General features: G+C 41.6%; 1 protein-coding gene across 1 annotated transcript in view; it reads left to right on the top strand.

The window, feature by feature from the left end:
• The first annotated feature begins 8,268 nt into the window (after positions 1-8,268).
• LOC145417406 (ectonucleotide pyrophosphatase/phosphodiesterase family member 1-like) overlaps positions 8,269-25,967 on the top strand; it is a 42,691-nt gene continuing 24,992 nt past the window's right edge. The window contains exon 1 of the mRNA XM_080286085.1: positions 8,269-8,415. Within this exon, the coding sequence (XP_080142211.1) occupies positions 8,269-8,415 (147 nt within the window). The remainder of the gene's footprint in view (positions 8,416-25,967) is intronic.

The following is a 25,967-nucleotide window of genomic DNA, read 5'->3' as shown; positions in this document are numbered from 1 at the left end:
ATTTAAAATACTGTACGTCATTAATAATGAATGCACTCGGACAACCAATCAGCTGTCAGCTTTCAAAAACTTAAAGCTCGTCTCTTCTCAGATCAGATCAAATAGGCTATAGTAGCAAAAAAAAAAAAAAAAAAGACTGAGGAGGTTAATACCAGATCCAGACTCGTAAATATACTTACACCTACATAGAAGAAACAGGAAAATTTAAACTATCCTGACCTAGATATATCACCATCATCATCATCATCATCCTGACACTATTTTCAACTACTGGTAAAACTAGGTTGGTGAAACTTATGACTATCCAGTTTATTCAGGTTTTCAACCTATCATGGACACCTGGCAAGCTTCTGGAAGGGGAAGATAAAATGTCAAACCTGTCATGTAACAAAAATCTGTTTTCCCCACCTTGTACAATATTTCTAGTACAGGTACCATTAGTTGAGTAAAGTATTGAATATAATGGTTTATCTATCTATCTACTGTATTGCCAGATGCCTTAATCCCACAAAGAGTGGCCACAAACAAATCACCTCCATGTCACCCAGTCTCCTGCCATTTCACTGCCCTACTCCCAGCTCATACTCCCCTCTCTCATATATCTCTCCACTCCATCCCTCCATCTCATCCTTGGCCTCCCCCTCCCTCTCCCCCCTCCACCTCACTCACATACACTCTCTTCATTAGTCTCACACTCTCCACATGGCCAGATCTCCTCAACGTATTTCTCGTAACACTTTCCATCACAAGAAGTTACAGTGCTGCAACGTATAAACTAGCTCTTTTAGCTCTGGTAAACACATCTGAACCCTAATGCTGCTTATGGCAGCTGTATATATGCAGTATATATTGTTTGCTTTCAGTTACAGTAACAAACAAAATTATCTGGTCCCTTGATAAGTAGTGAAAAATGTAAGGAACACAGTGGGAAAAAAAACAGACAGAGCTCATAGAGTGCAAACCTCTACTAGGTTAATGCCTATACCAGGCATTCAGACCACCACCAAAATCTGATTAACTCTTCCTTGGCTCATGACTCACACATCCACAAAATTTCACTGAAATCCATCAATACCTTGCTCAGATATCTTGTGAGCAAACAAACCAAAAACAGTTCTGAACCAGGACTTGAACTCAGATCACCAGCAAAATTCAATCAATTCACATGACTACAAAATTTAACTGAAGTCCATCAATAACTTTTTGTGATACAGTATCTTGTGGACAAAGACAAACAGGGGTGAATGGATAGCCTCCTTTAACTCCAATGGTGGAAGTGTAACAATTTGTTTGAACTGGTAAGTTTAATGTGATGTAATATGCTGTTCTTGTTTCTGCAGCTCAAACCTAGGCATATGCCAGTCCTAAAGCTGGCGTCCTTTAGTACTGGTATCCTTCAGTCCTAACCTCAGAATATGCTGGTCCTAGTGTTGCATCCTCCAGGCCCAATCAAATAAAGCTATGATCTATGTTGAAAAATTTCTTTCATGTTATCAGCAGATGTTCAACACCTATGCCTGTGGTGGGACTCAGCCTCACAGTAGTAAAAATTTTTCTTTCACTATCAATGATACCACACTCAAGGCTATTTCAGCAAGACTAGTAGGCTTTTATAAAGGAAGTGGCTGATGACGAAAAAATTTCTATCAGGAGTTCATCATCTTATGTATGATAATTAGGTATCTGGCAGCCTGCAATGTGCCTGATTTTCCAAAAATTCCTCATTTTCTCAAGATGCAAAGCATGAGTTTATGTCTGATCAGGGGTCAGACGAGTTAACACAACCCCCGTCATGTGGTGACTACTTCCCTCCTGTCTGGATTTTTGTATGCCAGAACATCCTTGACAGCCAAATAACATGCCCAGCTCACCAAAAATGGGGATTTCTAGCTTCTTCTTCTACTTCTTTTATTTTTTTTAATGCAAAGGTAAAGATACTATACACTTAACTTATGAATTTTTATTTAAGTATGGAGAGTGAGAGATTAACGAAGAGTGTGTAGGTGAGTGAGGTGGAGGGGAAGGAGAGGGAGGAGGAGGACAAGGATGGGATGAAGAGATGGAGTGGAGAGGTATATGAGAGAGAGAGTGATATGAGCTGGAAGGAGGGCAGTGAAATGGTGGGAGATCAGGTGACACTGAGGCGATCTGTTTGTGGCCACCCCTTACGTGATTAAGGTATCTGGCAACAGATAGATAGACGGCATGTATTTCCACAATAAAACCTTCAACTTCAAACCAAAATAGTAATGCAAAACAATCGCTAAATGCCTTATTTATCTGACTTGTATGGCAAATTATTACCTGCACTACAGTAAACCAACAAATCTAAGAGAGATGAAGATAATACCATAGTAAACTATCTTTATAAGACAAAGAAACGATGGGCTTTGAAGAAGAGCATGTGCAAAGCTTGTAGTTTTTCTTCACTTCTGTGGTTGTTAGTGGCCATATGATCGTCACTGAGATTGCCAAATGTTTTCTATATTCATGTTATGTGCTGGAGGTGGGCCTGGAGCTAGCTCTGCGGCTAGGGTGAGGAATGGTTGGAAGAAGTTCAGGGAGCTGTTGCCTCTCCTGACATTGAGTGGACTCTCCATTTTAAGGCATCTTTGCATGCAGCATGTGTTAGAAGTGTAATGCTGTATGGCAAGGAGCCCTGGCCAGTAAACGTGGATATTCGCAGGCTCAAACATACAGAAATGACATCTGATTAGGTGGACGTGCAGTGTGTCCTTGAGTGAGAGGCCTGGGGGGGGGGCTAGTTTACAATGGAAGAGTTGAGAGGTAGGATTGGACTGGAGTGTACTGGTGTTGTGATGGGAAGAGGTGGATTGACATGGTGTGGGCATGTGGAAAGGATGGGGGGGGGGGGATGATGATAATTGGGTGCAGAAAGTGAGAAGTGTTAGCGTAAGAGGCAAGGTTGCAAGAGGTAGACTGGAATAGACCTGGGATGAGGTCATTTAGTGTGGCCTCAGGGATATCGGACTGAATAAGCAAGCTACCAGAGATCAAGCAGCCGCCATTACGTGACAAAGGCCGATGCATGCAAGCATGTTGAAGCCTTAAAACATGAAATGAAACAATTCACTTATGCTTGCTTATATTTATTCAAGACTGGCTGTTTTCTGCTCCTTTTTTCTTTCTTTTTCTGTTCCAGTGTTCTTATTGCACCCTTGAGTGCTGTACCTGGGGACTGTGTTTTAAAATGGAGGCTGACAAGTGAACAAAACCATGGTGCAGCAGCTGTTAGCTGCACCGGTCAGAATTTCTACTTCCATGCACAAAATGTTATACTGTATAGTTACTTTATGTGCTGTCCAAACACAATGAAGTAATAAAAAACAAGCAATATATGAAATCTTTTTACATTATGACCATTAATGATATACAGATTGTGACAGTACATTTGACTCACTCTATCTATCTATAGCCCGACGCCCTAATCCCGCAAAGGGTGGCCGCAGACAAAACGCCTCCAAGTCACTCTCTCACCCACCATTTGACTCCCCTCCCCCCAACTCATCCCTCCCTCCCTCATATACCTCACTCAATATAAAAATTTATGTTAATTCTTTGCCAAATGGGGATAGCCTTTCCTTATTTTCTATTGAAACTAATCTTTCACTGGTTACTTGTTATCCTTCATAGATACCACCGATACAGGGCATTTTTTAAATTTTACCTGTGAAATACATAAAGACTTGTTTATATCACACATACTGTATTGTCACCCCAGTGAAGGTACCACCAAGAGCAGAGCTTAGTGCCAATCTCCAAAGGTATATCTTAATTTTGGTGTCACTTCAAATTTTCTATCAATATGTTAGGTTTGGATAATTTCAGTTGATTAAGTTGACAGGTTAAGTTAGGTTAGGATAGGACAGGTTAACCCCTCAAGACCACAAATCTCCCAGCGCCCCCATCCCCAGACCCACAAAAAGGGTCAGATTTTTTTTTACAGAATTTTCACCAAGGTAAAATTTTATCATACAGGTTTCAAGAGCTAGAGTTTACACACCTGAGAATGTATATTTCACTCTCATGTGACTAATGGTCACTGCAACACCAACCGTCAAAGAACGTCAAAAATAAAAACCGTTACCCCTCTCGTAAAGAGAGAGGAAAAAAAATGCATCAAAGTAAATTTTGTTCTTACTGATTTGAAGAGCTTGTTTTTAAACACCAGAAAATGTATACAGTATTTCAATCTCATATGTCTAACGGTTCCTGCACAATTAACTGTATTCTGTCTGCTTTCTTTGAATATTCTGTTTTCTTTGAATACTCTATCAGTTTTCTTTTAATATTGTCTGCTTTTTGAATACTCTATCTGCTTTCTTTGAATACTGTCTGTTTTCTTTGATATTCTGCCTGCTTTCCTTCAATATTCTGCTTGCCTTCTTTGAATATTCTGCTTGCCTTCTTTGAATATTCTGCCTGCATTCCTTGAATATTCTGCCAGATTCCTTTTAATATCTCTAGTATCCATTTGGAAACAAATTTTATCATTATTATTCCAAAAGACTAGAGCTTCAAATGTCTGCATGATCACCTGACAGATTGCTGGTTGTGATAACCTAAAATTGTCTTCATTGCACAGGTGCATTTTGCCAAATACTGAAGGGTCAAAACAAGATTTTTTTCTGGGTAACCAGTTGGTTATCTCAATTCTCACCAGGTCTGTCACAAATATCATTCATTCCCAGTTTAATGATATTGCTTCCTAACTCTCCATCATCACATCCACTGAGGAAGCCTCTCTGTGGTGAAAAAACCTGTGGATGGCAGATGCAGTGGTTGTGTTTATATTTATACCATCACCAATTCGTCTCTTGTGAATGCCTCCCAACCCCTTAACCCAAAAGACCCCTGCACCACGAGCAGACTTACCTCACTGCTGGGATGAGTTCACGGCATTAGCAGCACTTCACAAGCTTAACTCTTTCGATCATTCACAAATTTGTGAACCGTTCACCAGCTTGTGAATTCACAAGGCCCCTTGTGAATGTTCACAGCTAATGATAAATACGGGTCCCAAACTACTGGTGTTAACTAGTTTAGTAAGCTACTATAACTTGCAATGCCTTAACTTTAAGCAAGTTTTATGAGGTGCTAAAGAGTAAACATAACACACGGCACAAATAAACAGTAGGTACATCATACCAGCTACTTGTTTCTAATGAATGCTTCGAGCTCTGTCCCATAAAATGTTGAAAATTGAACAAAAATCAAAGTGACACTGATCTATTTTCCACCAGGACCCAAGGTACCGTACATCACCCCTCCCTCCAGTACACATCAAAGTCGCATATTCACTATGAATGGTGGAGTTTCAGTTCTAACATATAGGTCTTGCATTTATGATACCTAAATATGGATTTGACATCCATGACCAATATAACTACAATATATAAGGGTCACCACAGACACCATAATAAAAGCACACCTTGTTTTCGCTGTGGAGTTACAAGCGCCGTGACAAATTTCACTTTTGGTGTTTATTGAACCACACAAAACAATGGACGCACAGCTGTCTTTTCCTAAGCGCATTCCGATCCTTCCACAGTGAACAACATAAAAAAATGAATTTTGGAACTCGATGAAGTGTTATATATATATATATATATATATATATATATATATATATATATATATATATATATATATATATATATATATATTGCCAGGCGCCTCAATCCCGTTTGGGGTGGCCACAAACAAATCTCCTCCAAGTTGCCCTGTCCCCCGCCATTTCACTGCCCTGCTCCCAACTCACACCCCCTCTCTCATATACTGTACCTCTCCACCCCATCCCTCCATCTCATCCTCGGCCTCCCCCTCCCTCTTCCCCCCTCCACCTCACTCACATACACTCTCTTCGTCAGTTCTGTAATGTAAATAGTATAATTAATAAATTACATGTCATCTCTGATTTTCTGTTAGACAATGGTATAGATATTTTTGGAGTCGCTGAAACCTGGCTGCTGCCTGAAATTCCCGATTCATTTGTTCAGATTAATAACTTTAACCTCTCACGTACCGACACCAAAGGCAATACCCGTAAGCATGGAGTATGTATATATATAAGGAGTAGAATAAGTTATGTAGGTATAAACACCAACTGTGATAATGTCTGTGCCATCCACTTAATTACATTTAACCTGTACGTAATAGTAATATATCGCCCTCCTTCTAACAGTGATGCTGATAACCAAGCACTACTAAATTTCTTACTAGACTTCTGTCCATCCAAAGAGGTTCTAATTGTTGGGGACTTTAACTTACCCCTTATCAACTGGAAATCAAGCACAGCACTGGCTATGAAATATCCTCCTCTCCATCAGTCATTCCTGGACTGTTTTGCATGTCTGGGTCTGCACCAGTGGGTAACTATGCCCACATATCTAAGCTCAGGCACCACTCTAGATCTTGTCTTCACATCCGAGAATGATAGAGTTGGAGAAATTGAGGTAGCGAGTCCCCTGCCCAGCTGTGGACACTGCCCTGTGCTAATACAATATTATTTCCAGGCTGCTGTGGTGACAGATAGCTATTTGCACACCAAGCGCTCCTGGCATAAAGCCAAATACAACAAAATAAATAATCATCTGCGTGAAATAGACTGGCATTTTGAATTCCAAAGCCTGTCAATCGATGCCATGTATGACAGATTGCAGTCCATCCTTAGCCCACTAATTGACCAGTATGTGCCAAATATGCCTAGCACACCTCCCTCACCTCCCAGATCACCACCCAAGGCCTTAAAAAACCATCGCAGGAAAGCCTGGGAAACATACAAACACTCCAGGAATGTTTATGGAAGACTATCTCCTGAGGCTTCCCGAGCTCTGTCACACTACGACTCTCTCAACGACACCTTTCGTAACCACTTTACACACATGCAAATCAATCACGAAATGTCACTGATTAGAAAACTACAGGTCTCCTCAAAACCTTTTCACCAGTACATCAGAAATAAGAAAGTAGGTGTACCCTCAGTAGGCCCCATAAGATTGGACAATGGTGTGTTAACATCAGACTGTACTCAGATGGCAGAAACTTTTGCTACACATTTTTGTACTGTTTACTCAACTCATGCTCCTCACGCTCCCTTCCCTCACCAAACTTTTGAGGGTATCCTCGACACAGTGACCCTATCCTTGCAAGAAGTGAGAAATAGGCTCGCAGCACTGGACCCGAACACCAGTATGGGACCTGATGGCCTCCACCCCAGTCTTCTGAAATATTGCCAAGCCTTAGCATTACCCCTTGTTTTTGATATTTCAAAAGTCTGTCACCATTGGTAAATTGCCACATGATTGGAAAAAATCCATTATCATTCCTATATTCAAGAAAGGCTCTCGACACAAACCTCTTAACTATAGGCCTATTAGCCTAACCTCTGTCTGCTGCAAAACCCTGGAAAGATTCATTACAGAGGCATTATACAACTACCTTGACACTAATGGAGTGCTGTCAAATGAGCAGTATGGATTCAGACAGGGTAGAACGGTAGATGACCAACTGTTACTCGTGTATAATGATGTTACGTCGTGGATGGATACTGGATACGTTGTGAATGTTGTCTTGTTTGACTTTAGCAAAGCCTTTGACATCGTCAACCATTCGATACTCACTGACAAGCTGAGGCTACTTGGGGTCAGTGGTTCCTTGCTAACTTGGATCTCTGACTTCCTGTCCGGCCGCACCATGCAAGTGTCTGTTCTGGCTGCGCCAGTTCCTCAAGGAATGTTCTCAATGGAGTTCCCCAGGGATCGGTTCTAGGCCCCTTGCTATTTCTGGTATATATAAACTTTCTACTCCGCATACATACGCTCCAAATGTAAATTCTTTGCTGATGACATGAAGATTTACCTTAAGTTGCGCCAAAACACTTGTTCCACATTAGCTGCAGACATAAGTACATGCCAGAAGGACATTGATATGGTCTACAATGTCGCTGAGTCCTGGGGTTTACGTTTTAATCTTGACAAGTGTACTGTTCTGCGATGTCAGAGAGGTCCAGTAGACTGGAATTCTATTGGCGCACTTCAGTACTATCACATGAACAACACCAGGCTCTCCGTAGAAACTACACACAAAGACCTAGGTATCTTGGTTGACAGTTCACTAAAATTTCATTCGCACATAAGAAATACGGTAAAAAAGGCAGCAGGCCTGTCAAATAATTTACTTAGGTCCACCCTCTGTCGAGACCGAGATTTTATGTTGACTTTATACAAATCCCACATCAGACCCATCATGGAGTTTGGCTCCACTGTATGGAACACAGGCTACCACGGAGATCAGAGGCTCCTGGAGTCTGTACAGCGCAGATGGACTAAGCAAATCAATGGCCTGTCTGAACTCAGCTATGCCGACCGTCTGAAAAACCTGGGCCTGTATTCTGTAAAAGGGAGACTGATCAGAGCTGACCTCATTAAATGCTGGAAAATCTTCCATCGCCAGTCCCCAATTGCACCGCCTGAGCTCTTTTCTCTTCCTTCATTAACTCACACCAGGGGCCATAGATTCAAGGTGGCCAAGTCCCGCACTTCAGTTGAGTGTAGACGCAGGTTTTTCAGCATCAGATGTATAGACCTCTGGAACTCTCTTTCAGATGATGCTGTTAGTGCTGACTCAGTTGCATCATTTAAAAAGTCCCTCCACTCACAACTAGGTCACATCCTGTTCGACTATATAGAATAACTACGACTCTTAATTCGAAATCCTTCAAGTAGTGCAACTACCGTGCATATGGCACAAAACTCAGCCTCTAATCACTAGTCTATTCTGATGATGATGTATATAGGAAACGAGGCTGGCGTGCCAGCAGGTATGGGCTGCCCTACTTCTTGTAATGCAGATTCCTACCGAGCCATACTGTTAATTGTAGTAGGGTAGCCAACCAGGTGAGTAAACCAGGTGAGTAAACCACAACGCTCCTTTATATCCTCATTCGTCAGCCTGTCTCTCCACGTGACTCCACAGGCTCCTCTTAAATAACTCATTTCCACTGCTCTCACTCTTGACTTGTGTCCTTCCAACAATGTCCAAGCTTCACTTCCGTACGTTAGAGTTGGTATCACAATACTGTCATGTAGTAACTTTTTCACTTCCATGCTCACTTCCCTGTTTCTTATCACTGCTTTCAAAGAACCAGCAACCTTTCTTCCCTGCTGTACCCTTTCAAGCACTTCACCCTCCAAACCTCCATCCTTACTCATCACACTACCCAAGTACTTAAACGTACTCACATTTTCCAATTCCTCACTATCCAACCTCGCTGTACATTCACTAACTTCACCTCTCTCAAAGACCATAAGGGGGGCGCGGTAGCACAGTGGTAGCGCGCCGGACTCGTAATCGGGGGATTGCGAGTTCGAGCCTCGCCCGGGCTGCCGTGCCGGGAGTGGTAGCTCGCTCCTGTAACCCTAGCGGGGCTATATAGTCCAATACAGGGCTTAGCTCGGGGGAACACAATTTCTCCCATTTTCTCAAAGACCATCACTTTACTCTTCCCTACATTCACCTTTAGATTCCGTTTCTTATACACTCTCTCAAACTCTTCCACCAAGCCTTGCAGCTCCCCTTCGTCTTCACTCAACAACACAGTATCATCTGCAAACAACAGTACAGGGAGTTTCCAAACACTATCCTCTCTCACCAGGGCCACTCCAACATCCACTACCCTACCTTGTACCTCTTTTATTACCCCATCCATGTACAGATTAAACAACCATGGAGACATGACACATCCCTGTTTCAAACCAACTTTCAAAGAGAAAAATTCACTTAGTTCACCATCCACACGCACTGCAGCCTTCGCACCATCGTACATACTCTTCACAGCATTCAACAACTTCCCATCTACTCCATATATTCTTAACACTTTCCACAATCCTTGTCTATCCACCCTGTCATATGCTTTCTCCAAATCCATGAAAGCCACAAACAACTTCTTTCCCTTCTCTAGAAACTTTTCCACTAAAGATCTAAGAATGAATATCTGATCTACACAACCTCTTCCCTTCCTAAAGCCTCCCTGTTCTTCTCCAACTAATTTCTCTGTTCTTTCTCTAACTCTGTCTATAAGTATCCTACCATACACTTTTCCTATTATACTAAGAAGACAAATGCCCCTATGATTACCACACACTTCTTTTTCCCCTTTTCCTTTGTACAAGGGAATAATTATACCTGACTTCCAATCCTCCGGGACTCTACCTTCCTCCCAGGCCAATCTGCACATCTTCCACATCCATTCTACTACTATCTCACCCCCATGCTTCAGCATTTCACCACAAACTCCATCAATTCCTGGGGCTTTCCCCGATTTAACTTTCTTCATTGCTTCCACAACTTCTATCCTACTGATTTCTTCCTGTCTTCTCACCTCCCTCCTTCTCCCAGCCATTCCCCAGCCACTTATACTCGCATTACTTCCATCCTCTACGTTCAACAATTCCTTAAAGTGTTCTCTCCATCTGTTCACTTTTTCTCCCTTCTCCATTAGTAATCTACCATTTTTATCTTTCACTCCTCTGCTAACTTCACTTCCACCCTGTCTTACTCTTTTCACTACTCTCCAGAACATTTTCTTACAGTCCCTCCACTTTACACTCAAATTCCTTCCAAATTCCTCATCCACTCCCTTCTTACTCTCTCTTACTAATCTTTTCACCTCTCTCTTTCTTTCCACATATAACTCTCTCTTCCGCCTCTCAACTTCTTCCACGCCCCTATTTCTCATCCATTCATTGTATGCTTTCTTTTTTTGTGCCACAGCCTGTTTCACCTCTTCAGTCCACCACGCTGTTCCTTGCACCCCCCTCCGTCTTCTCTTCCTTCCACACACCACATCACATGCTGCACATATTTCTTCTGTAAATATCTTACACACACCTTCCACGTCTCCCATCTGCTCCAATTCATATTTGCCCAATCGTTCCTCCACTTCTCTCTTATACTCTGCCTTTTTCTCATCCTCTTGTAACCTTTCCACTCTCCTTGCAACTACTCCTTCCTCTCGTCTTTCTCTTCTTCTATTCCTCCATCTTACTTGCATTCTAATTCTGGCCACCACCAAGTAGTGGTCAGAAAGTCCACTCCCCCAACCTCTTTACACTTTTGCATCCTTTACACATCTTTGCATCCTTTCATCCACACACACATAATCAATCATTGCCTTCCTTTCATTCAGTTCACCACCCACCCTTCTCATCACTCGCCATGTATACCTGTGGATCATTTTATGCCTGAAGAGGGTATTGGCTATCACCAACCCCCTCCCAGCACAAATGTCCACTAACGCACTCCCATTCTCATCTATCTCAGCAGGCACATCCCACTCACCAACTATTCCATCCACCTTCACATTCCCAACTTTACCATTCATATCACCAATCAAAAACACTCTCTCATTCCTTCCAAACTTTTCCATGCACACTTCCACGTTTGTCCAGAACTCTTCTCTCACTCTTCTAGCACCATCTTGCGTTGGTGCATACACACACACGATCGCCCACATTTGTATTCCAACTTTCAACTTTACCCACACAATCCTTGACCCAACTGATCCATACTGTCTTATGCTCCTCTTCCATCTTTTACTCACAACTATACATACTCCTTCCTTTGCCCTCTCATTCTCACCTACTCCTGCACATATACCCCATCCATACTCTCATTCTCTCACACTTTCTCCTCTCCATTTTGTTTCAGTTATTCCACATACATCCACTTTCGCACCCTCAAGCACCTGGACAATCTCTCTCTCTTTCACCTCATCATTCGCTCCTCTTACATTCCATGTACTCATTACCAAGTCCTTTGTCCGGTCCTGGGTCGTCAACGTTTGGTCAGTCCTTGTCCGAGGCTTCTTGTTTGTTTTTTTAGTTAGTTGTTTTTCGGGGAGGGGCACTAACCCTCCGCCAACCCTTTTAGTCGCCTTTTACGACAAGCAGGGATACTGGGGGAGTATTCTTGAAACCCCCCCTACCCCCATATATATATATATATATATAATATATAATATATATATATATATATATATATATATATATATATATATATATATATATACCCTCTATATAGGTGGTGGCTACCATCATCCACTCACGTTTCTTCTTTCACCTTTATCATTCTTTTTGTGTCTGCCCTCTCTCTTCCTGTTTCTTCCATCTTTCTTGTCACATTTTGTTAATATTCATTCCTTTTCAGGTGGTTTTACACTGAGTGACATGCCTAATGGTTTCCTGGAAAACATTTACGCCCTGGGTGGTAACCATATTACCAACCCATACGTGTTCCCTACGTGTCAACAAGTGAGTTAGTATCCCTCCCCGGAAGACAACTAACTCAAACAGCCACCTCTTACGGGATTATGGGGTCTGGCTGTAAGATAGACAACCCCGAAAGATGTCTTCCGAAGCTGGATGAGTTTTCCTTAAGCTTCTCTTTTCCATTCATTACGCACAACTTGCCGGAAGCAGGAGCACAGCTGCCTTCACATACAATTACTTGTAAGTCTGTGCCCTGTACGAACATTGTTGTGTCTGATCAAGGGCTGGATGGCCACCCCTCCTAACATGCAGGCAGGGGTGGGCATAGGTAAGGTAAAGGGGATAAAGCCCATACAGTTCTTTTGTCTGCCGGCATACCGGCTTAGACTGCCCCCATACCGGCTTAGACTGCCCCCCCCCTCTCTCTCTCTTCTATAGTTACCTGTGTCACTTGCACCAAGTTTGTGCATACCCTTGCACCAAGTTTGTGCATACTCTATACCACACCACTGGTCTCTGAGCATAGAATCCTAAAAAGGTGATTTTCCTGTGATAGACAGAGGGTCAGTTTGATTTCTGCCACAAACTAGCCCCAAGGAAGTCGCCTACTTTGCAGTCATATGCCCAGAGACAGGAACATGCTGTAATAACAGAACTGAAACTTAACAAACTAATACGAGCACAGATTCAGTGCCAGATATAATGGATGTCGTACCGGCTGTATTTATGGCAGCTCAAAGTACCAAGTCTCCCGCGTCACTACCAAAATCATCCCATTGCACATTTTATCTGACCTGCCAGCGAAAAAATCATGTAATCACAAGGTACGGGCGGCTGTATGAAGGGCACACCCGGGCCGTTGGCTGCCCATGTCTGTAGTAAGTAGTTTTACATTTTTGTTTAATAATACAGACATTAACTACTTCATTCCGATGACGCATTACTTTCATTCTTGCTGATCTCAGAGGCATTAGTCAGCTTAGAGACTTCTCAAAACAGAAAAGTTAAATGTAGCCTTCATCAACCCCTGCACGTCGTGGATGAGTCATTAAATAAAATCGTCTGGCAGCAGCAACAAGAAAAACAAATGACGTTCCGGGAGTGAAGGGGTAAAAGGATGCTGTTGTTGCGGACTTCAGAGGACGGCCACTCCAGCCAGACGCTTCCAGAGATCTCTTTTACAGGATATATAGAAGGATTTTATGTACTGTGATAGTGTAGTGAATAAGTAGTGAATGAATGTGTTGTCGTGTGGAGGGAAGTGATTGTTTGTGTGGTGAATTTTGTGGTGGTGGTGGTGGTGTGGCAAGGAAGTGTGGTGGCCGCATCGCAGTCTCAATAACCTTCCTCTCACGCACTCTCCTCATCAGTCTCTCAACCTTTGCCTCGTCCTGTGTCTGCCTCTCCTCCCTCCCTCTCACGCACTCTCCTCATCAGTCTCTCAACCTTTGCCTCGTCCTGTGTCTGCCTCTCCTCTTGCCTGTCCTGCCTCCTGCCGTGCCCTGCCTACCTCCTGCCTGCCCTCCGGTAAATCCCCCGTGGCCTCCTGGATGTAATCCCCTCAGGAAACGACACTTGCATCACTTCCACGTACGTACATGGACATCCCCGTACACACACACACACACACACACACACACACACACACACACACACACAGATAGATAGATAGATAGATAGATAGGTAGATATGGGATATGACGAGCCTTACAATCCCGTAAAATAATTAGGTAAGGAGAGAGAGAGAGAGCATAGAAAGACCCCGCAACATCTATTCTTCAGCGACTTATTCCACGAAATTATTGCACCTTATTTTCCTGTGCAATACTGAAGCAAATTTTATCGTGAAGGTCATAATGAATCGGTAAGAGAAAGGTGTTGCGACACCTACAATGACCTAGGATACGGCTTATGAGGTCAGGTCATATTCTGAGTTCCACGGAAGGCTCCCTAACGCCTCTTCCTTAGCGATTTATTTTACCTATTACGCCTTAACATTCTCTTTTATGTCGTTTTCATATAGACATCTTGCATCAGTAACATCTAGCTATCTATCTATCTATCTATCTGTCTGTCTGTCTGTCTATCTATCTACCTATCTATGTGGCTATCCATCTATCTATCTATGTCTGTGTGTATCTCTCTATATGTGTGTCTGTCCATTTATCTATCTGTCTAACTATCTATCTGTCTATCTGTAGCCAGACGCCTTAATCCCGTAAGGGGTGGCCATAAGCAAATCGCCTCCAAATCTCCCTGTCCTGCCATTTAGTCACCCTCCCTCCAATTCACACTATTTCCATATCCATCCACCTCATCCTTGGTCTCCCCCTCTCTCGCCTTCCACCTCACTCACATACACTCTCCTAGTTAGTTTCTCATCCCCACCCTCTCCACGTGGCCAAACCATGCTAACCTATTTCTCTTAACACTTTCAATCACATCCACAGCACTTCTTCGTGACTAGCACAGTATTCTAGCGTTAATCTATTGTTACAGCTCGGCACAGAAGATGGAGAGATGGCAATTTTAGGCCAGGTTAGAGTGAAGAAGGTTTAGTAGTGAGGTAGTTAATGGAGACTAGTACTACTACTACTACTACTATTACTACTACTACTACCGCTGCTATTACTACTACTACTACTACTACCGCTGCTATTACTACTACTACTACTACTATTACTACTACTACTACCGCTGCTATTACTACTACTACTACTACTACTACTACCGCTGCTATTACTACTACTACTACTACTACTACTACCGCTGCTATTACTACTACTACTCTCTCTTGCTCTCTCTTACACCGCAGACCTCCCCACCGACCCCCCCACAGAGCCTCACACACACACACACACACACACACACACACACACACCATTATCCTCCCTTCTCAGTTGTGTAAACAGGAAAAATAATAACAGATTCAACGCTCAACCCTCTCTAAATTCACACTGAGAGAGAGAGAGAGAGAGAGAGAGAGAGAGAGAGAGAGAGAGAGAGAGCATTCCGCACGTAGCTTCACACTCATTTATTTTATTTTTATTTATTATTAGTTTCGGGTAGACTTTTGCAGCTGTAAAAGTGAAATAAAGCATTTACTAATATCTTTAATACCAAGGAACTCTTAAGCTAATGAAAAAGTACGAGTATATAAGAAAAAAAAGTCGAAAAAGACGTTATCATAGGGAAGATGGTAAAGATGGTATTCTATGTGGCTTTGGAGATTCCGTAACACTTCTTGCTCGGTGATTTATTGACTCAGTGTCGATATGAAAACAATAAAAACAATAGATATCGTCGAGAATGCAACATCAGCGTCGTCTAGGCGATACAGGAGACGTATTTGTGTGTGTGTGTGTGTGTGTGTGTGTAATTCACCGGGTCGGTCAGGGTCTCTTGATGGTCGTGATCGTCAGCTTTTACCCTCCCGGAAGGGAGCTGAGAGCTCATATAGTCCGATCTAAGGGCAAGGCTGTGACCTTCACACACGCACACACCCGTCCCCTTGCTCCAGGGGGACAGTAACCACCCACTTCGTCAGTGAAACTTTTCGCAACCTGAGCGAGGCGCGAACTCCCGTCCACCAGTTGGCAAGCGAGAACGTTACCACTGCACCAGCGGGCCGTGTACTGCACCAGCGAGCGGTGTGTGTGTGTGTGTGTGTGTGTGTGTGTGTGTGTGAATGAAAAATGTTGGAAAGTGTGTGTGTGTGTGTGTGTGTGTGTGTGTGTGTGTGTGTGTGTGTGTGTGTGTAATAAAAAATGTTGACAAATAATCTCACTGAAGTGTTGAACTGAAGCACTTTATCTCGCTTCTGATTCGTACCTTTGCTGCGAAACTGATGAACGCTTATTCTGACAAGACACGTAACCTCTGATCGTATAGCAGAATCTTTGACCCTGCCCTTTGCCCTTTGACCTTTGACTGACAGCTCTCAAAATCGATTGGTTCATCCTTACCTGACCCTCATCCCCTCCACCAAGTTTGGCTCAATTCGGATCAAGAGCATTTAAACTGCCTTGTGATACTGACCTTAGCACTCTTGAGAACAGAATTTCATCCTTTGCCAGCCTTAGAGCGTTCTGCCAAGCCTGATGCCAGTTGAAACAAACATATTCCCTGTCCTTCAACCCTTCCGCATAGTTTGGTCAAAATCGGATTTTTAAAAATGAGCTTGATTTTGTGCTTCGCCTGTGACCTATGACCTCTTTAGGCCAAATTGTTATTGCCTGTTCCTCGGATGGTCCTCAATCGTTATGCCGAATTTGGTGCAATTACATCTTATAGTTTCCCAAATGCTTGCTAAAGGACAGACAGACGGACGGACAAACGGAACCAAACACATAATCCCTTAGTGCTTTCGCCTACGGGTGTAATAGCATACAAGACTGTTTAAATGCAACTTTCAGATTAAATCACTAAAAAAAGAGGTGCTACGGAGCCTCCTGTCACGTAGGCAAAGATGAAAATAGGAAACATTTGAGCGGTAAAACCCTAAACGTAAGGTATGAACGTATGCGATGTCCTTGGCCCGCATGCTAAGTACTCACGAACAATCTCAATTCCAGCTGCCTGTCGTAAGCAAGATTTATTTTTCCAGAAAGAACAAGACAAATGGGAATATTCTGCATCTCTTCTCCTTGTCCTTCCTAGAAAAAAAAAATTAAAAAGGCCATATATAGAGCGAGACGGATGGTAAGTTTGTTTGTGAAACCGCCGGACCCATGTTTCCCGCGCCTTCTCAGGATGACGCCACCATACCTGACGAGTTCATTCAGTCGGTGTGCCAGACAGTCAGACTGCCAGTCAGTGTTGGCCAAGACGGCATAGCGGGAGGGTGTGTGTGTTTTCCTCTCAGTTTCAGTCAAGCGTATCCTGTCATGCAGCATCGCCATAAACTGTTGCTCGCTGCTGTGAGTCCCAATAATTTCTGTTTATTTTGCACTGTAAAATGTGATGTCTATGAATTTACTAATTTTTGTGCTGTGCATGATGTACATTTTCCATATCAAGAAAATTGCAAAACCATTGTTCTGCAAAACAGTATTGTCTAAGCGATACACTGCGGTTTTCGTGTTTTGTATTTATTCATTTTACCTTGCGTTTGGTGAACAAGTTGAAATGAGGAATAACACATAAAGGTAATTCCTGGTATCAATAAATTCCTGGAAGGTGGTGTGTTGGTTTTATATATTTAGGTGTAGATGATATATATATTTAAGATTAGGGAAGAAATACAAAATATACCATGCGATGTGGTCAACTTCTTTTTCGGTATCATTCAGTTACCTTTTGCTTTATATATTAGTCTAACTCTACCCATGCAGGCGTTACGAATTTTATATAGTAGTTTAACTTTGGTTGGACGTTCCGAAATTTATGTAGCTTATTGATCAACGCGGCGACATCTTTTTTTAAACATGGAAAAATCCGTTGTTAAAATTTTGAATTGACTTTTAGCTAAATGACGCTTTTTTAATAGTTTCTCGGGTCATTTAACTCCCTGAATCCGATGGCGTCATTTAAACACGAATCCGATGGCGTCATTTATACACGAAATTGATGACGTCATGTAAATGCACTAATCCGATAACGTCAGCTTTATAGCCTCCACGAATCCTTTCACTGCCACATCATTGGCAAATTCAGTAAAATTCTCTCTCTCTCTCTCTCTCTCTCTCTCCACAGCGGTTTATATATATATATATATATATATATATATATATATATATATATATATATATATATATAGGTAGATAGATAGCGAGATGATAGCAAGAGACATACCATTGAAACCTATTAATTTTCCTATATGTGAGTAATGTGGACGTAGCTGAAATAAGGTAGCATTATTGAAAACTGCTAATATTATATATATATATATATATATATATATATATATATATATATATATATATATATATACTGTATATTCAGAGAGAGAGAGAGAGAGAGAGAGAGAGAGAGAGAGGTTCAACTGAAACAGGAGCCGTGATACTGGGTCACCAGGGTGAGACGGCTGTATATAGGATAACGATAAAAGTAAGACAAGGGATAACAAAAACAGCAAAGCACATAAAGCACCAGGAGACACGCAACCCCTGGCCGTGTGTGTGTGTGTGTGTGTGTGTGTGTGGTGGTGCAGGCGCGGGGATGAAGGCAGTGTGTACAGGTGTTGGCGGGCCCTGCTCACCTGCCATACCTTTGCTTTTTATACTGTTTATCAACACAACCTTCCATCACACCAAGACCCACATTCTTGTTGGTTGAGAAAACTCCCTAACACCTTTTCGTAAGCGATTTATTTTGCAAATTACCCCTTGCTGTCCTCTTCTGTGTTATACAAATCCTTCTAATATCACCATACTCTACATAAATAACGTACAATAGGATATTAGCCGCTCGCATCCAAAAAAATAAATCGGTAAGGAAGAGGTGTTGGGGAGCTTCCTTTATCGACAAGAATACGGGCCCTAGACCTGATTAAGATAGTTTGACATTAGATGAGAAAGAATTCTAGAGTTGAGCCGATGATGAGAGGATTTAGAGCATTAACACTGAGGCTTCTGTTAGGCGCCTGGACAAGCCTTCTCCCCGTCCGGTTATATCAGTGCCACCAGGGGAAGGCGTCCCTCCCAAGTTAAAATATTAGTGGTATAGTCACGAAGAAGTGCTAGGGAACTTCCTTAACCAGCGAGAATACACCATAACAATTCTCCCTTACTGTACTCTGTTCACTCGAAGTTGGTGTAAAATTGCTGTCTCCATCTTGAATGCTACAATGCAATGCTAGTCACAAAGAAGTGGTATGAAAAGGAGATAGAGCCGCAGTATCGTCTTATTCTACAATTAAACAATGAGAAGTAAGCTTCAGAAGGAAAAATATCTGCCTAGTTAAATAATAATAATAATTATAAGAATAGTAATAATAATAATAGTAGTAGTACTAGTAGTAGTAGTAATAATAGTAGTAGTAGTTTTATTTTGGCAGTAAAGACATAGCTAATACTATGTATAATACATGGTTATTGTACATACTGTATATATATACATGCAACAGTTTATTGCCGTGATGCCTTATGTAAGTACTGTATATACAGTATATTAATATTATAATATATATATATATATATATATATATATATATATATATATATATATATATAGTAATTGTAGTACCAGTAATAATTTGTATAATATGTTACAGGTGTAAAAAATAATATATCTAATAAGGCAGTCACATGCCTTCATACATTACAGTACCTTATACATCGTACCACCTGCTGAGGTGTAGTTCTCAGACAGTGGTTATATTCCCGTGCAGCACGTTCTTCCATTACTGATACATTGCGCCGTTCATATAGGCGCTACTTTGTCTAACTGCAGTAATAATGCTGTTGGTAGACTGCTCTATTCTACGCTTCAGGCTATATACAAAATTCCGCCCTATCACGTCTAGGCATTTGACATTATGGGTGACAAAGGCCATGGACGAGCTCGTCCATCTTGGTAGCCTAAGCATCCTTTTCAATATGTCATTATGACACACCCTCATTTTACTGATGGTAGATGCTCTATATCTATACCACAGTGAGTTACAATATATCGAATAACAATAACTCCTGAAAAGTTCTAGCTTAACCTCTTGGGTACAGAAAGAGTCTCAATACTGTGTTGCCAACTGCCGTAAGCTTCCTGTTTTGCTTCAGAATGTCAGTCATCATTTCTGTCGTCTTTTTTGATGTGACCTAGACAAGTGAAACTGTTTACAAAGTTTAATGTACACCCATTAAGCCATGCAGATCTTACATAGGTTAATTTGGAATTTTGGGGAGGTACTATCATACATTCAGTTTTGGTTGAATTGTAGATATCATGACTGACTGCATACGCCTGGCAGGCATCTATAAGTATTTGCAGCGCATCGGCCGTAGGAGCCATAAGCACCATGTCATCTGCATAACTTATGGGGTTAATGCATTTATCATATATGTGACAGCCTATCCTCAAATTACTCAGAGTAATACTAAGCTGATGAGTATATATATTGTACAGGTGGGGAGGCAGTATCCCACCTTGTCTAACGCCATTGACTACTTTTAAGCCACAAGATCAGGAATTACCCCATTCAACAATGAACTCCTGCATGTGTACCAATGCATAAGCAAGTTTGAAATATATTCTGGAGCGCTTCTTTCATGTACCGTAGCTTATTAAAGTGAATGAAGTATAGATTATTCCAGTGCATGACGCCTTATTATTCTCAAGCATGTTCTGTTTTCCCCTCGCCTTATTTGTCGGGACTGAGTATTCCAGCCACGCTCCTCTACACTGTCATGGAGCAGAAGGTGGCATAATCTTTGAGCAGAGAAACAGAACGAGCCCCTCACACCTTAGGAAGATTGGCCAGGAGAGGAGAACGAGAAGAAAAGATGAAATATTAGGCATCATTTAAGGACAGAGAAACATAATAAGCCTCTCTCAGCTTAGGAAGATTAGCCAGCAGAGAACAGCGAGAAGAAATGGGTATGAAATATTGGGCGAACTTGGATCCTATCGACGGAGGTGATGGCGGGGTATTTTTGGCGAGATTAGTGTTTATAAACTATACTGGTGCTGCCAAGAGCCGCAGTGCTTGCTTTGGGTGGTGTGTGTGTGTGTGTGTGTGTGTTTAGGCGCAGTGGGGCGAGGGCAGGGCGGGACAGAAGCACCTCACTTTCACCTACCACCTCAGGCATCACACAATCAGACTGACTATGAAGGTGTTGTGAGCAGCCTTAACCCTATCACTTCACCATACTTACCTCAAACACAGCCCCTCAAGAAAAAACCACTGGGAGCGCCCCGTTGAAGTGGCCGAAGTCCCCCACGGGTCTTCGTCAGCTTGGGACTAAAGCAACAATAACAACAACGAGAGGATACTGAAAAAAAGTGACGCTTGGCCCGAATTTTGAACTTAACGTTTGACCAGTAAACACCAAAATCGAACAGCTCCCCCCCCCCAATTCACGCGAATATTATGTTGTAAGTATGTTATAAATTGGATCATAATTCGCGAGGTATTTTGTAAACAGATTCATGCAAAGCTCGTAGTATCAAAGCAGAGGTACTATCTCGAGCGCTGACTATAGCAGAATCGAATCGCCTTTAGCAGGATATGTGAAAGCGTTGTTGTGCTGCTGCTGATGATGCTGACTTTCTGTTTACCGTTTTTGCAAGTGCCAGACTGTTTTATTATTATTATTATTATTATTAATATTACACACAACCGACTGTTTCTCAAGATAGTAAACATAGAAGGTAGATAAACAGAATGGATAGATAAACATTCGAGAAGACGGATAAACTTAAAAATATTTAAACATAAACACAGAAAGCATTTGAAAATAATAATAGAATAAACGAAGATAAATGAGAGAGAGAGAGAGAGAGAGAGAGAGAGAGAGAGGGAAGGCCAGTATCTTCAGGTATTTCCCCGCTATACGTGCTTTGAATAACACACACACACACACATAGTGACGGAGTTCGAAATCGTCCCCATTAACCACACACACACACACACACACACACACACACACACACACACACACAGTAAGTGAACGGTATCGCCCAAAATAGCAAGAATAAACAAATAAAAAAAATATAATAACACGGTGCGCGGGCTGGAAGGGGTTAAGAGAGATGGCTGTGGAGGACGAGCTATTTATAACATTTTCGGCTAAGGAGAATTTATAACAACCTTATCATTTTTTTTTATAGATATTATTGTCACATTTTTTTTTAATCCTATCCTTGTCTCCAGATTATTTTTTGGATTTTTTTTTTTTTTAATTGGAAAAGTTAGTCATCATTATTCCTTCATTACTGGCACGGCTCTCTAAAGCTTATTATGCCTGCTCTCTAAAGCTTATTAAATCCTGCTCTCTAAAGCTTATTAAATCCTGCTCTCTAAAGCTGACACCTGCTCTCTAAAGCTGATTAAATCCTGCTCTCTAAAGCTGATTAAATCCTGCTTTCCAAAGCTGATTAAAACCTGCTCTCTAAAGCTGATTAAATCCTGCTCTCTAAAGCTGATTAAAACCTGCTCTCTACAGCTGATTAAATCCTGCTCTCTAAAGCTGATTCAATCCTGCTCTCTAAAGCTGATTCAATCCTGCTCTCTAAAGCTGACTAAATCCTGCTCTCTAAAGTTGATTAAATCCTGCTCTCTAAAGCTAAATCCTGCTCTTTAAAGCTGGTTAAATCCTGCTCTCTAAAGCTGATTAAATCCTGCTCTCTAAAGCTGATTAAATCCTACTCACTAAAGCTAACACCTGCTCTCTAAAGCTGGTTAAATCCTGCTCTCTAAAGCTGATTAAATCCTACTAAAGCTAACACCTGCTCTCTAAAGCTGGTTAAATCCTGCTCTCTAAAGCTTATTAAATCCTGCTCTCTAAAGCTGACACCTGCTCTCTAAAGCTGATTAAATCCTGCTCTCTAAAGCTGATTAAATCCTGCTTTCCAAAGCTGATTAAAACCTGCTCTCTAAAGCTGATTAAATCCTGCTCTCTAAAGCTGATTAAAACCTGCTCTCTACAGCTGATTAAATCCTGCTCTCTAAAGCTGATTCAATCCTGCTCTCTAAAGCTGATTCAATCCTGCTCTCTAAAGCTGACTAAATCCTGCTCTCTAAAGTTGATTAAATCCTGCTCTCTAAAGCTAAATCCTGCTCTTTAAAGCTGGTTAAATCCTGCTCTCTAAAGCTGATTAAATCCTGCTCTCTAAAGCTGATTAAATCCTACTCACTAAAGCTAACACCTGCTCTCTAAAGCTGGTTAAATCCTGCTCTCTAAAGCTGATTAAATCCTACTAAAGCTAACACCTGCTCTCTAAAGCTGGTTAAATCCTGCTCTCTAAAGCTGATTAAATCCTGCTCTCTAAAGCTGATTCAATCCTGCTCTCTAAAGCTGATTTAAAACCATTTAGAGATATGGAGATAAAAATAAGGCTTATAATACGTCAAATCTATACTGTATACGGCATTAATAAGGTGTAATACGTCAAATCTATACTGTATACGGCAATAATAAGGTGTAATACGTCAAATCTATACTGTATACGGCAATAATAAGGTGTAATACGTCAAATATATCCTTTATACGGCAATAATAAGGTGTAATACCTCAAATATATCCTTTATACGGCAATAATAAGGTGTGATACGTCAAATATATCCTTTATACGGCAATAATAAGGTGTAATACGTCAAATCTATACTGTATACGGCAATAATAAGGTGTGATACGTCAAATCTATACTGTATACGGCAAAAATAAGGTGTAATACGTCAAATATATCCTTTATACGGCAATAATAAGGTGTAATACGTCAAATATATCCTTTATACGGCAATAATAAGGTGTGATACGTCAAATCTATACTGTATACGGCAATAATAAGTTGTAATACGTCAAATCTATACTGCATACGGCAATAATAAGGTGTAATACGTCAAATCTATACTGCATACGGCAATAATAAGGTGTAATACGTCAAATCTATACTGTATATGGCAATAAGAAGGTGTAATATGGCAATAAGAAGGTGTAATACGTCAAATCTATACTGTATACGGCAATAATAAGGTGTAATACGTCAAATATATCCTTTATACTGCAATAATAAGGTGTAATACGTCAAATCTATGCTGTATACAGCAATAATAAGGTGTAATACGTCAAATATATCCTTTATACGGCAATAATAAGGTGTAATACGTCAAATCCATGCTGTATACGGCAATAATGTGTAATACGTCAAATAAATACTTAGGGAAGGACTCGCCTCATCGGTGAAGGCAGCTTCCTAACTTCATTCCATTAGCGATTTATTTTCGGATATGGCTGGTTAATATCCTTCTGTACGTTATTTATGCAGAGTATGGCACAGGTGGAAGGATTTAAGTAACACAGAAGAGGGCAGTAAGGTGTAATAAACAAAATAAATCGCTTAGGAACAGGGGCGGTATGCTATTACGGTTAGGGAGCTTACTAACACCTCTTCCTTACCGATTTATTTCCGATTCTGCTTACTAACACCTCTTCCTTACCGATTTTTTTCCGATTCTGCTTACTAACACCTCTTCCTTACCGATTTATCTCCTACTCTGCTTACTAACACCTCTTCCTTACCGATTTATCTCCTACTCTGCTTACTAACACCTCTTCCTTACCGATTTATCTCCTACTCTGCTTACTAACACCACTTCCTTACCGATTTATCTCCTACTCTGCTTACTAACACCACTTCCTTACCGATTTATCTCCTACTCTGCTTACTAACACCACTTCCTTACCGATTTATCTCCTACTCTGCTTACTAACACCACTTCCTTACCGATTTATCTCCTACTCTGCTTACTAACACCACTTCCTTACCGATTTATCTCCTACTCTGCTTACTAACACCACTTCCTTACCGATTTATCTCCTACTCTGCTTACTAACACCTCTTCCTTACCGGTTTAGTTCCGATTCTGCATACTAACACCTCTTCCTTATCGATTTAGTTCCGATTCTGCTCCGTTACAGTATTCCTGTGTGTTATTCATGCAATCTATATCGATATTGAACAGACATAAGAAGCAAGCCAAGGAGCATCAATGGAGTTGTTTGAAGAATAAATCGCTAAGGAAGAGGTGGTTAGAGATGGCGTGGGGGGAGGACGTGCGTGAATGGATCGGCTCTGTGGTGAGACCTGTGGATCGGCACCGTGATTCCTGGAGGCCGGGGGGGGGGGGGCTGAAGAGGAAGACAGCCGCACGTCTCTCTCTCTCTCTTGATATAGACGAAAACTTGCAGGTGCACATGTGTTCCGGCGTCCATGACAGCAAACACAAACATTTTGCCGTCTATATAGTTGTATAGGCCTACTGATTATATCACCAAATTGTAATGTATGTGGTGAAACTAGCCTTTGCCTACGGACAGGATCATATAAATCAGTGTAACAATTACTAGTGCAAACGCCAAATGTGCAAATGATAGAGTTAAGTAGTATGTGTTGAACTAATTGTAATCTAATAAGTTAGACGGGGTGGAGACTGCGTATGCACCTCATCCCTTTGAGATAATGTTAATATCACTGTAAGTATTTTATCTCAGCAAGATTCTCTCTCTCTCTCTCTCTCTCTCTCTCTCTCTCTCTCTCTCTCTCTCTCTCTCTCTCTCGTTATAAACACAGAACACTGAGGTGAAATATGGATAGACAGTCACCGCAGAGGAATTACGGTACTAAAAAGTGGACGGCAGTTTTGTGGGGACGGAAGGTGACTGATACGGGAATGGTGTGTGTGTGTGTGTGTGTGTGTGTGTGGTGATGGATATAATAGTTGGGAGTTGTCAACAGTTTCGAAGGTACGGGATTCCTTCAGCTGAATAATATGTATGTAGGTTGCCTGAGGAAAGTACCCACCCATAAACGTAGTGCTGTAAAAGGTTGTTGTTCTTGCTTCACAATGGCCTGTCTGGCCAAGCAGATCGTTTACCTCAGGTAAACAACTGCTTCTGTGGAGCTGTCTTACAGTCCACCACAGTACAGACACCGTGTGTGGATCCGCCGCCTCTGTGGTAGACAGCGCCTCACCAGGGTCGGACTAGGGTCCTTCCCTGAGAAGGTTTGGCTCCCGGGTGG

This window comes from Coenobita brevimanus, chromosome 110 (genome assembly GCF_032717465.1).
Source record: "Coenobita brevimanus isolate Jiangsu-jjx chromosome 110, ASM3271746v2, whole genome shotgun sequence".
In the NCBI taxonomy this organism is placed as follows: Eukaryota; Metazoa; Arthropoda; class Malacostraca; order Decapoda; family Coenobitidae; genus Coenobita; species Coenobita brevimanus.
The sequence above is the reverse complement of the archived record's forward strand: the minus strand, read 5'-3'. Positions and strand labels throughout refer to the sequence as shown.